Source organism: Pongo abelii, chromosome 15 (genome assembly GCF_028885655.2).
Source record: "Pongo abelii isolate AG06213 chromosome 15, NHGRI_mPonAbe1-v2.0_pri, whole genome shotgun sequence".
NCBI lineage: Eukaryota > Metazoa > Chordata > Mammalia > Primates > Hominidae > Pongo > Pongo abelii.
Window position 1 is genome coordinate 63,581,445 of NC_072000.2, and position 13,978 is coordinate 63,595,422.

General features: G+C 40.9%; 1 protein-coding gene across 1 annotated transcript in view; it reads right to left on the reverse strand.

Moving 5' to 3' along the window:
* CCDC175 (coiled-coil domain containing 175) overlaps window positions 1-13,978 on the reverse strand; it is a 71,761-nt gene that overhangs the window by 2,167 nt on the left and 55,616 nt on the right. Inside the window, exons 18-19 of the mRNA XM_002824805.4 lie at window positions 4,707-4,750; window positions 3,593-3,755 (exon numbers count right to left, since the gene is read on the reverse strand). Of these exons, the coding sequence (XP_002824851.3) occupies window positions 3,593-3,755; window positions 4,707-4,750 (207 nt within the window). The remainder of the gene's footprint in view (window positions 1-3,592; window positions 3,756-4,706; window positions 4,751-13,978) is intronic.

Genomic DNA, 13,978 nt, shown 5'->3' on the forward strand with positions numbered 1-13,978 from the left:
TTACCTTTGATTTACAAGAAATAAAATTAAGGCAAAAAGTAAGTTTTTAGTAATTAGTTTTCAGGAAGAAGTCTGGCCTTTAACGTTCTGACAAGCCTATTCGACACTCTTGCTTGTTGGTTCCCCCAGCAGATCTCCGCTCAGCCTTGCTACTTGCAGTTCTTGACCAGCTTATGTCTGTGCTTCTCCTTTGGGAAGATATCCCTCTGTACTCCAACATCTAATAAGACAGAGCTTTACCCTCTGATAGCCACTTTCTAGAAGGAATCCAGTGTATTTTAATCAGCTCTTCAATTGTCTGTTTCTCACAGGGTATGCACTTTAAGGTTCAGGGCCTGGGGTTTATTCAACTTTGTCACTGTAATATCTGCTCCAATGTCAGGCTCCAAAGTGCCCAATGTTAATGAAGCTAGTGCAGTGATCCTGGAGAAGGCAGGACCTGCAGGGCTGCAGTGACTATCATGGCCAGAAGAGGACAGTAGAGGGGTGCTGAACTGAGATAAGTGCTTCTCCGGAAGTCCTGTGGCAGAACCCATTCAACAGGGAACATTCAAAAGCTGGGAGATTACAGGTGGCTCAGAGATGGCCAAGGAATTGAATAGTAAATTCAAACTTTACTATCACCTCCCCAGGAGGGTGGTAGGTTTCAGGGATCTGATGAGTGCCTAATATGGGTCTGGTGTTTTCTAACTCCAGTTAGTTATCAGTAATATTTTACAACTGGGGAGACTGAGGAGTGGAGGTTAGATAACATGTAAGAAGCAGAGCTTAGCTGGCATGGTGGCTCACACCTGTAGGGAGCCGAAGGCCTGTGGGAGGTGACCAACTCAGCATTCCGCTGGAGGCTATATGACCAAACAGCAAACTGTTTATCATGAACGCAGGATGTGAGCAAACTCACACTGCCCTGCCACCAAAAGGTTTGCTGAGGGCCTCACTCCCTGGCACTGGGTTCCTTGAAGTTATCTATTGAGAAATCTAGCGCCTATTGTTCTAAGAATGCAGTCTTGCAAGCCTGCTGTGAATCAAGCTGCTGGCTGACAATCACCCCCTACCCCCACCCCCACACGCCTCGCTATCTCTTTTTCTTAATAAATACAGAGGGCTGTGTAAAGTTCAGGGCCCTTGTCCACTAGAAGCAAGGTGCTCCCTGACCCCTTCTTCCAAATACACTCTCTTGTCTTTGTCTTTTATTCCCGCGTTCACCCCACTTTGTTTAGTCCAATAGGTCCATGGCACACACATATAATCCCAGCACTTTGGGAGGCTGAGGCAGGAGGATTGCTTGAGCTCAGGAGGTCAAGACCAGCCTGGGCAACATGGCATAACCTTGTCTCCAAAATACACACCAACACACACACACACACACACACACAGCAGCCAGGCACAGTGGCACGTGCCTGTAGTCCCTGCTACTTGGGAGACTGAGGTGAGAGGATTGCTTGAGACTAGGAGGCAGAGGTTGCAGTCCAGCCTGGGCAACAGAGTGAGAGGCCCTGTCTCAAAAAAAAAAAAAAAAAAGAAAAGAAAAAAAGAGAAAAGCAAGTAATCGTGGCTGCTATGGTCTGAGAGTTTGTGTCTCCTCCAAAATTCCTATGTTGAAACCTAATCTCCAGTGTGTATTAGGTGTGGCCTTTGGGAGGTGATTAGGTCTTGGGATTCGTGCCCTTATCAAAGAGGCCCCAAAGTGTTGCCTTACCCCTTAAATGATTTGAGGACACAGTGAGGAAGCACCATTCTATGAACCAGAAAGTGGGCCCTCAGCAGAAGCCAAACCTGCCAGTGCCTTGATCTTGGACTTCCCAGCCTCCAGAACTATGAGAAATAAATTTGTGTTATTTATAAGCTACCCAGTGTACAGAATGTTATAGTAGCCCGAACGAACTAAGACAGTGCCTGGCTCCATTGCTATAGCAAGCTCTGCATAAACAGCCTCTGCTTATTCTCATTTGGGTGGTCTTTTTATTTCCACACTGCCAGTCTCTACTTGTCATAGATTATCCATCATACTTCAAAATATATGAAAAAGGAAATATGATATTAGTAATTCAGTGAAACTTTCTCTAAGAGTCTATTTAAATTTCTTGCAACACAAAGATTCCATCAGGTTTCAGATAAAAATGGAAGATTAATTCATGTGAAGACAGCGCCCTTGACACTTAGAGATCTCTGATTTAGCTCTTAAAATTTTGCTTGATCTATAGTTGGAAGGAATGGTCTGGCCTAGCAAAGGAAACACAAATAGAAGCAAGGCCCACAAGGGATCCTTTATGCATTCGTACATCATAAGTATCACCAGGCTCATCATGATCACCAGGCAGGACCATCAAAATGACTTGGCAGCTAAGAGGGTTTACCCACAAAGTTCTTCATTGGCCACTGAAATGTTATTTCTTCTGTAAAGCAATGCCCCAGAACACAGGTTTTCCCAAATACTGGAATGTTTTTAATCGTATCACTATCCCTCTTTTTACATTTATTTTAAGACAGGGTCTCACTGTCATCCAGGCTGGAGTGCAGTGGCACAATCATGGCTAACTGCAGCCTCGACCTCCCAGGCTCAAGCAATTCTCCCATCTCAACCTTCCGAGTAGCTGAGGTAGAGGCACTACCATACCCTGCTAAACTTTAAAATTATTTTTGTAGAGACAGGGTCTCATTATGTTGCTCAGGCTGGTCTCGAACACTTGGTCTCAAGCAATCCTCCTGCCTCAGCCTCCCAAAGTGCTGGGATTATAACCATGAGTCACTGCATCCAGCTCTTTTTGCTTTTATCCCATTTTACTTTCTACATCCTACCTTCAAAATTGCTTATCTAGTGATTATGCTCTTTAAAATTAAGCCTTGATAACCACAAATAGATTTGTACACTTGCCAGATGACTATTCTTGTTTCATCACTCCATCTCTCTTCTAAACTCTGTTCTCTTTCCTTCTTTCAAGCTCCCTCTACCCCCACATCCCATCTTCCCAGATGATTCTGTCACTGGGATCTCTGGGCTGTACCTGTGCAAGGACTCACCTTCAATTCTCACCACTGCCCTAATCTGGACAGAGTTTTGTGGCTGTGTCTAACATGACATTATTGTGGAGATTGAGGATGAAGCTGATATACCTCTGGAGAGACTGAACTGCTTGCTCATGAGTCAAGCATGTTAGATATGATGTGTTAACGTCTCAGAAGCCCCCGCAGCCATCACTAGATTTTTCTGAGAAGGTAACAGTTGCTATTTTTAATGCTAAACTCAGGAAGAAAATGTAAAATTATATTCAACTTCTGTTTAAGAGGACTAAAAAATGTGTAAAAGTTTAAAAAGCCTTCTCTGGAAAAATGTTTAAAATAAACTTTTTAAAAAAATTATAAAGAAGATTTAGTTATCTAGAAAATTCTGTTAGGTGAAAGGCAGAATTGGATAACACTACAAGAGTATTCAACCCCCAAATAAGTATCAATATTCAATTGGATGTTTGTGGCATAATTGGGGATAACTAAGTCACTTAATTGACACGTTTTTTTCTTCTTTTGATGTTACCAGCTATATAGTAAAATAGCAGGAAGTCCCATGTTACCAAAGCTCTAAGCTGTTGCTTACTAAGAAGGTCCATTGGTGATTCCTGTTCCACAAGCAAACGCAGCCCTTCGAGACTCCCTTGTAGCCATGTACTGACATGCTGCATTTTTTCATCTCTTTCACACAGCTTGTCTGTTAGATTTTTTATGTCTTGCAAGGTCTCTTCACCATTGTCCACCAAGATCTAAAGAAATGGCATTTTAGGGTGTGTCAATATAAATTGCAACAACATAAATAAATACACATTCTAAGTGGATCACGTCCAAAATAAAAATATTATATATGCATAATTGGTATCAGTCATAAAAATAAGTGCATGTGTACACAGCCAATTCACAAAGTTCTGTACATAATCTTGGAAAAATGGATTATCAAGTGAGAAGAATAATGGAATGCTCACTGAACTCAAATTTTTAAGTGGATAATGGTGGCCATGGTGGTGGCAGCATAAAAAGCTAGTTTCACCCTCAGAGAAGCACAGAGCTGCAGAGGAGATTCAGCCTAACAGAAGGAACTTTGGAATGAGGCAGGATCTGGGTTGTAAATTCCCATACGTTCATGAACTGTTTGGTCTTGGGCAAGTTACGTAAACCCTCTGGGCCTCCGCAGCTCCATGTGAAAAAGATATTTTAACGCTTTCCTAATCCAGTGTTTTAATACTTAAATGAGGATTATGTGTGAACTTTAAATACTTAGAAAGTGGCAGAGCCAGGATTTTGACCCCAGCCTATCTGACTGAAGTGGGGAGGGTGCAGATGTTGCACTGGTAAAACATGAAGAGGTAAGGAGTCCAGAACTGACAACTTTGTCCTGAACCAAAATGTGTTCATTTGGGGCATGCAAAAAACAGTCTTTCCCACCTTAACTGAGTGGTAGAGTGGGAAGACAGTTTCCCAAAGAATTAAGATTTCATAGTGACGTTTGGTAAAAAAAAAAAAAAAGACACATTTTAGGAGGTGGTGGTCACAGTAGCATCTAGGACTGCAGGGGAGTGACAGAGCTAGTGTGAATTTCCACCCTAATGTGTGTGCATGCAGGTGCACACAGACACAGAAGCACACACACTTATTAGGTAGGTAAACATTTTTGGAAATATGATATTTATATGGAGGCAACAGACACACGCAAAACTCACCTTAACTGTGGTCTGAAATTCAGCCCACAAATCCTTATATTGTGCTAAAATAAAGATTTAAAAAATACAGTGGTTACTGACACAATCTGAACATTTTAATAAAAGTCGTGTTATTCATTATTGTTTTTTTCAAAAATTATTTTTATCTAAAAATGTCTAGTTCCAAAATGACAGAATAACTGAATTGGACCTGCCCTCCCACTGCAAACAAATAGAAGAAAGAAGCAAAACATATGAAAGAAATGTTTTCAGATGTTGAAGAATGGGCAGCCCAGGACTGTGACACCTGGAAGAGAAACAAAGGAGGTGGGTCCTGCGATCACCCAGCTTTCCACTGGGGGGCACTTTCCAGACCACAGCACTAGCACAGCAGGGTAGTCTTAACGCAGACACAAAAAGATTAGCAAACTGAATCTAGCAATAGACAAGAACAATAAAAGCTTTTGAACAAGTGGGCTTTATGCTAAGAATGGGAGCTTGGTTTAAAAGTCAAACTCAATCAGTGCAACTTACCACACGAACAGCATAAAGGAGTAATAGTAGCTGAGCATCTCAGTGGCTGTCTGAGCAGCTGAGGCCAGTCACAAAGGCACTCTGTGCCCACATAACTGACCATCTTCCCGCCCCATAAGTACTCTGGACACTCAAACCTGGGTGAGCCTCCCTGGTTGGCAACACTTTGTATGTGGAGTCACACATTGTTGTTGGGGAAATTAAGTGCATCCCTGAGAAGGTTGCTCCAGGTTTCCTTCATACTTTGCCCTCTGTGCCTTTTCCCTTTGCTGATTTTACTCTGTATCTTTCACTGGAATAACAATAACCATAACAATTTTTGAGTCCTGTGAATCATTTTAGCTAATCATTAAGCCTAAGGGTAGTCCTGGGATACCTGATACTGCACTACAGCTGCACAATTTTTTTGAGATAAAGACCTAAATAAATGGAGATATATACTATATTCTTGGATTAGAAAATATAATTTCATTAAAAAGTCTATTCTTCCAACATTGACTTACAGATTCAACACAAACCCAATTAAGATCTCAGCAGGGGGGTGTGTGTGTGTGCAGATTAGGTGATTCTAAAATGTATATGGAAATCGAAGAATTTAGAATAGTGAAAATAATTTTAAAAGAGAAGCATACAGGTAAAGAATTCTATTACCTGATGTTCAGACTGCATATGAAGCTATAGTAATTAAGACAGTGTGGTATTGGTATAAAGTTAGGCATTTAGAATAAAGGAACAACCACATAAAATTGATTTTTGAAAAGTTGCTGGGGTAATACAATGGCAAAAGCATAGTCTTTTCAAAAATAGTACTGAACAACTGGATGTGCATAAGAGAAAACAATGAAATTCAACCATTGCTTCACATCATATAAAAAAGTTCACTTGAGCGGGGTGGAGCCAAGATGGCCTAATAGAAGCACCTCCAGTCTACAGCTCCCAGCGTGAGCGATGCAGAAGACAGGTGATTTCTGCATTTCCAACTGAGGTACTGAGTTCATCCCACTGGGGAGTGTCAGAAAGTGGGTGCAGGACAGTGGGTGCAGCGCACTGAGCATGAGCCGAAGCAGGGAGAGGCATTGCCTCACCTGGGAAGTGCAAAGGGTCAGGGAATTCCCTTTCCTAGTCAAAGAAAGGGGTGACAGATGGCACCTGGCAAATCAGGTCACTCCCACCCCAATACTGCGCTTTTCCAACAGTCTTAGCAAACGGCACACCAAGAGATTATATCCTGCACCTGGCTCGAAGGGTCCTACGCCCACGGAGCCTCACTCATTGTTAGCTCAGCAGTCTGAAATCAAACTGCAAGGCGGCAGTGAGGCTAGGGGAGGGGTGCCCGCCATTGCTGAGGCTTGACTAGGTAAACAAAGCGGCCTGGAAGCTCAAACTGGGTAGAGCCCACTGCAGCTCAAGGAGGCCTGCCTGCCTCTGTAGACTCCACTTCTGGGGGTAGGGCATTGCCAAACAAAAGACAGCAGAATCCTCTGTAGATTTAAATGTCCCTGTCTGACAGCTTTGAAGAGAGTAGTGGTTCTCCCAGCATGCAGCTGGAGATCTGAGAATGGACAGACTGCCTCCTCAAGCAGGTCCCTGACCCCCGAGTAGTGTAACTGGGAGGCACCTCCTAGTAGGGGCAGACTGACACCTCACACGGCTGGGTACTCCTCTGAGACAAAACTTCCAGAGGAATGATCAGGCAGCAACATTTGATGTTCACCAATATCCGCTGTTCTGCAGCCTCCACTGCTGATACCCAGGCAAACAGGGTCTGGAGTGGACTTCCAGCAAACTCCAACAGACCTGCAGCTGAGGGTCCTGACTGTTAGAAGGAAAACTAAAAAACAGAAAGGACATCCACACCAAAACCCCATCTGTACGTCACCATCATCAAAGACCAAAGGTAGATAAAACCACAAAGATGGGAAAAAACAGAGCAGAAAAACTGGAAATTCTAAAAATCAGAGTGCCTCTCCTCCTCCAAAGGAACGCAGCTCCTCACCAGCAACGGAACAAAGTTGGACAGAGAATGACTTTGACGAGTTGAGAGAAGAAGGCTTCAGACGATCAGACTACTCCGAGCTAAAGGAGGAAGTTCAAACCCATGGCAAAGAAGTTAAAAACCTTGAAAAAAAATTAGACGAATGGCTAACTAGAATAACCAATGCAGAGAAGTCCTTAAAGGACCTGATGGAGCTGAAAACCAAGGCACGAGAACCATGTGACAAATGCACAAGCCTCAGTAGCCGAATAGATCAACTGGAAGAAAGGGTATCAGTAATGGAAGATCAAATGAATGAAATGAAGCGAGAAGGGAAGTTTAGAGAAAAAAGAATAAAAAGAAATGAACAAAGCCTCCAAGAAATATGGGACTATGTGAAAAGACCAAATCTACGTCTGATTGGTGTACCTGAAAGTGACGGGGAGAATGGAAACAAGTTGGAAAACACTCTGCAGGATATCATACTGGAGAACTTCCCCAATCTAGCAAGGCAGGCCAACATTCAAATTCAGGAAAATCACAGAACGCCACAAGGATACTCCTCGAGAAGAGCAACTCCAAGACACATAATTGTCAGATTCACCAAAGTTGAAATGAAGGAAAAAATGTTAAGGGCAGCCAGACAGAAAGGTTGGGTTACCCACAAAGGGAAGCCCATCACACTAACAGCTGATCTCTCGGCAGAAACTCTACAAGCCAGAAGAGAGTGGGGGCCAATATTCAACATTCTTAAAGAAAAGAATTTTCAGCCCAGAATTTCATAGCCAGCCAAACTAAGCTTCATAAGTGAAGGAGAAACAAAATCCTTTACAGACAAGCAAATGATGAGAGATTTTGTCACCACCAGGCCTGCCCTACAAGAGTTCCTGAAGGAAGCACTAAACATGGAAAGGAACAACTGGTACCAGCCATTGCAAAAACATGCCAAATTGTAAAGACCATCAAGGCTAGGAAGAAACTGCATCAACTAATGAGCAAAATAACCAGCTAACATCATAATGGCAGGATCAAATTCACACACAACAATATTAACCTTAATTGTAAATGGGCTAAATGCTCCAGTTAAAAGACACAGACTGGCAAATTGGATAAAGAGTCAAGACCCATCAGTGTGCTGTATTCAGGAGACCCATCTCACGTGCAGAGACACACATAGGCTCAAAATAAAGAGAGGGAGGAAGATCTACCAAGCAAATGGAAAACAAAAAAAGGCAGGGGTTGCAATCCTAGTCTCTGATAAAACAGACTTTAAACCAACAAAGATCAAAAGAGACAAAGAAGGCCATTACAGAATGGTAAAGGGATCAATTCAACAAGAAGAGCTAACTATCCTAAATATATATGCACCCAATACAGGAGCACCCAGATTCATAAAGCAAGTCCTTACAGACCTACACAGAGACTTAGACTCCCACACAATAATAATGGGATACTTTAACACCCCACTGTCAACATTAGACAGATCAATGAGACAGAAAGTTAACAAGGATATCCAGGAATTGAACTCAGCTCTGCACCAAGCAGACCTAATAGACATCTACAGAACTCTCCATGCCACATCAACAGAATATACATTCTTCTCAGCACCACACCGCACTTATTCCAAAATTGACCACATACTTGGAACTAAAGTACTCCTTAGCAAAATGTAAAAGAACAGAAATTATAACAAACTGTCTCTCAGACCACAGTGCAATCAAACTAGAACTCAGGATTAAGAAACTCACTCAAAACTGCTCAACTACTTGGAAACTGAAAAACCTGCTCCTGAATGACTACTGGGTACATAACAAAATGAAGGCAGAAATAAAGATGTTCTTTGAAACCAACGAGAACAAAGACACGACATACCAGAATCTCTGGGACACATTCAAAGCAGTGTGTAGAGGGAAATTTATAGCACTAAATGCCCACAAGAGAAAGCAGGAAACATCTAAAATTGACACCCTAACATCACAATTAAAAGAACTAGAGAAGCAAGAGCAAACACATTCAAAAGCTAGCAGAAGGCAAGAAATAACTAAGAGCAGAGCAGAACTGAAGGAAATAGAGACTCAAAAAACCCTTCAAAAAAATCAATGAATCCAGGAGCTGGTTTTTTGAAAAGATCAACAAAATTGATAGACTGCTAGCAAGACTAATAAAGAAGAAAAGAGAGAAGAATCAAATAGACGCAATAAAAAATGATAACTGGGATATCACCACCAATCCCACAGAAATGCAAACTACCATCAGAGAATACTATAAACACCTCTATGCAAATAAACTAGAAAACCTAGAAGAAATGGATAAATTCCTCGACACATACACCCTCCAAAGACTAAACCAGGAAGAAGTTGAATCTCTCAATAGACCAATACAGGCTCTGAAATTGAGGCAATAATTAATAGCTTACCAACCAAAAAAGTCCAGGACCAGATGGATTCACAGCCAGATTCTACCAGAGGTACAAGGAGGAGCTGCTACCCTTCCTTCTGAAACTATTCCAATCAATAGAAAAAGAGGGAATCCTCCCTAACTCATTTTATGAGGCCAGCATCGTCCTGATACCAAAGCCTAGCAGAGACACAACAAAAAAAGAGAATTTTAGACCAATATCCCTGATGAACATCGATGCAAAAATCCTCAATAAAATACTGGCAATCCGAATCCAGCAGCACATCAAAAAGCTTATCCACCATGATTAACTGGGCTTCATCCCTGGGATGCAAGGCTGGTTCAACATATGCAAATCAATAAACATAATCCAGCATATAAACAGAACCAACGACAAAAACCATATGATTATCTCAATAGATGCAGAAAAGGCCTTTGACAAAATTCAACAACCTTCATGCTAAAAACTCTCAATAAATTCGGTATTGATGGGACGTATCTCAAAATAATAAGAGCTATCTATGACAAACCCACAGCCAATATCATACTGAATGGGCAAAAATTAGAAGCATTCCCTCTGAAAACTGGCATAAGACAGGGATGCCCTCTCTCATCACTCCTATTAAATATAGTGTTGGAAGTTCTGGCCAGGGCAATTAGGCAGGAGAAGGAAATAAAGGGTATTCAGTTAGGAAAAGAGGAAGTCAAATTGTCCCTATTTGCCAATGACATGATTGTATATTTAGAAAATTCCACTGTCTCAGCCCAAAATCTCCTTAAGCTGATAAGCAACTTCAGCAAAGTCTCAGGATACAAAATCAATGTGCAAAAATCACAAGCATTCTTATACACCAATAACAGACAAACAGAGAGCCAAATCATGAGTGAACTCCCATTCAAAATTGCTTCAAAGAGAATAAAATGCCTAGGAATCCAACTTACAAGGGATGTGAAGGCCCTCTTCAAGGAGAACTACAAACCACTGCTCAACGAAATAAAAGAGGATACAAACAAATGGAAGAACATTGCATGCTCACGGATAGGAAGAATCAATATCGTGAAAATGGCCATACTGCCCAAGGTAATTTATAGATTCAATGCCATCCCCATTAAGCTACCAATGACTTTCTTCACAGAATTGGAAAAAACTACTTTAAAGTTCATATGGAACCAAAAAAGAGCCCGCATTGCCAAGACAATCCTAAGCCAAAAGAACAAAGCTGGAGGCGTCATGCTACCTGACTTCAAACTATACTACAAGGCTGCAGTGACCAAAACAGCATGGTACTGGTACCAAAACAGAGATGTAGACCAATGGAACAGAACAGAGCCCTCAGAAATAATGCCACATATCTACAACCATCTGATCTTTGACAAACCTGACAAAAACAAGAAATGGGGAAACGATTCCCTATTTAATAAATGGTGCTGGGAAAACTGGCTAGCCATATGGAGAAAGCTGAAACTGGATCCCTTCCTTACATCTTATACAAAAATTAATTCAAGATGGATTAAAGACTTAAATCTTAGACCTAAAACCATAAAAACCCTAGAAGAAAACCTAGGCAATACCATTCAGGACATAAGCATGGGCAAGGACTTCATGTCTAAAACACCAAAAGCAATGGCAACAAAAGCCAAAATTGACAAATGGGATCTAATTAAACTAAAGAGCTTCTGCACAGCAAAAGAAACTACCATCAGAGTGAACAGGCACCTACAGAATAGGAGAAAATTTTTGCAATCTACTCATCTGACAAAGGGCTAATATCCAAAATCTACAATGAACTCAAACAAATTTATAAGAAAAAAACAAGCCCGTCAACAAGTGGGCGAAGGATATGAACAGACACTCCTCAAAAGAAGACATTTATGCAGCCAAAAGACACAAGAAAAAATGCTCATCATCACTGGCCATCAGAGAAATGCAAATCAAAAGCTCAATGAGATACCATCTCACACCAGTTAGAATGGCAATCATTAAAAAGTCAGGAAACAACAGGTGCTGGAGAGGATGTGGAGAAACAGGAACGCTTTTACACTGTTGGTGGGACTGTAAACTAGTTCAACCCTTGTGGAAGTCAGTGTGGCGATTCCTCAGGGATCTAGAACTAGAAATACCATTTGACCCAGCCATCCCATTACTGGGTATATACCCAAAGGATTATAAATCATGCTGCTATAAAGACACATGCACATGTATGTTTATTGTGGCACTATTCACAATGGCAAAGACTTGGAACCAACCCAAATGTCCAACAATGATAGAATGGATTAAGAATATGTGGCACATATATAGCATGGAATACTATGCAGCCATAAAAAAGGATGAGTTCATGTCCTTTGTAGGGACATGGATGAAGCTGGAAACCATCATTCTCAGCAAACTATTGCAAGGACAAAAAACCAAACACACATGTTCTCACTCATAGGTGGGAATTGAACAATGAGAACACATGGACACAGGAAGGGGAACATCACATACCGGGGCCTGTTGTCGGGGGGGGTGGGGGAGGGATAGCATTTGGAGATACACCTAATGTTAAATGACGAGTTACTGGGTTCAGCACACCAACATGACACATGTATAGATATGTAACTAACCTGCACGTTGTGCACATGTACCCTAAAACTTAAAGTATAGTAATAAAAAAAAGTTCACCTGAAATGAATTAGAAATCTAGACATAAACACTAAAACTAAAAAAACTATACAGGAAAATATTGAAGAGCCTGGGGTAGGCAAAAATGTTTTAGGCAGGAAACAAAAAGTACTACCTTAAAAGACAAAATCGATAGATGGGCTTCGTTCGAATGAAAAATGTTTACTCTTTCTGAGACACCATGAAGAAAATGAAAAGTCAAGCTTCAGACAGAAAAAGGACTCATTTGCAGAAAACTTAAAGATTTTAACTGGATAATAAGAAAACAACACAAAGCAATGAGTAAAAGATTTGGACAGACATGTGACAGATTGTATTTTCCAAAGATATCCCCACAGTATAGTCCATTCCACAAGTTTTTTTCCCAGACATGATGCTGACGCTTCTTCCATTGAGAGGTGGTGGCTATGTCCCCTCCCCTTGCACCTGAGTGACTGCCTCAACCATTAGCGTATTGTGAAAGTAACGCTCTGACTGAGGCTAGGTCATAAGACACCATGAACTTCCACTTCGTTCTCTTGGGATGCTTTTGGAACCCAGCAGGCCAAACAGCTACATGGAGAGGCCATGAGGAGGTGTTCTGGCCAATGGTCTCCCTCGAGATGCAGCTGAGGACCAGCATCAACTTCAGACACAGGAATGAGTGAGTCTTCAGATGATTTCAGTTCCCGGCTGCTGAATTACCCTCAGCCTTCAAGTTGCCCTGGTTGATGCCGTGCAGAGCAGACATTTAGTTGTCTTCAACAAGCTCTGATCAAATTGCCATTTTGTGAGCAAAGTAAATAATTTGTCTTCAGCTACTATGTTTGCAATATTTGTCACAAAAGATAATATTCAAATGGCCAAGAAACACATGAAAAAGTATACTCAACAACATTACTCATTAGAGAAGTACAAGTTACAATCACAATGAAATGCCATTACATACCTATTAAAATGACCAAAATATTAACAATTTAAAGCATTTTCACCATTTTAAGTGTTGATGAGGATGTAGAGCAATGGGAACTCTTCTCCATTGTTAGTGGGATGAGACACTTAACAACCACTCTGGCAAATTTGTCTGGCGGTTTCTTATAAAGTTAATCATACACTAACCATATATATTTCCTATAAAGTTAACCATACACTAATTGCTATATAACTCAGCAATTCCATTATAGGTATTTACCCAAGAGAAATGAAAACATGGCCATAAAAACACTTGTAAACAAATATTCACAATAGCTTCATTATAATTATCCCAAACTGGAAATAATCTAAATGTCTTTCGACTGGTGAATGAATAAACAAAATATGGTATATCTATACAATGGGATTCTACTGTACAGCTATAAAAAGGAGCAAACTAATGAGACATGCAACAACTTAGATGAATCTTAAAACAATTTGCTGAGTGAAAGAAGCCAGATATAAAAGTGTGCACACTCTGTCATTTCATTTATATCTCATTATTAATGACAGAAAGCAGATCAATGATTTCCAGGAACTAAAGATGGGGTAGGTGATCAACGGCAAAGGGATAGAGAAAATTTTGTAGTCATGAAAATGCTCTATATCTTGCTTGTAGTGATAGTGGTTACAATGGCATGTACATTTGTCAAATTCACTAATCTAAAAATGGGTGCATTTTTTGTATGCAAACCAATAAACGATTTAAATGAAGTAAAAAAAACTTCATGTGTAAAGAACACTATAATGGTTAATATTGTCAAATTGACTGGA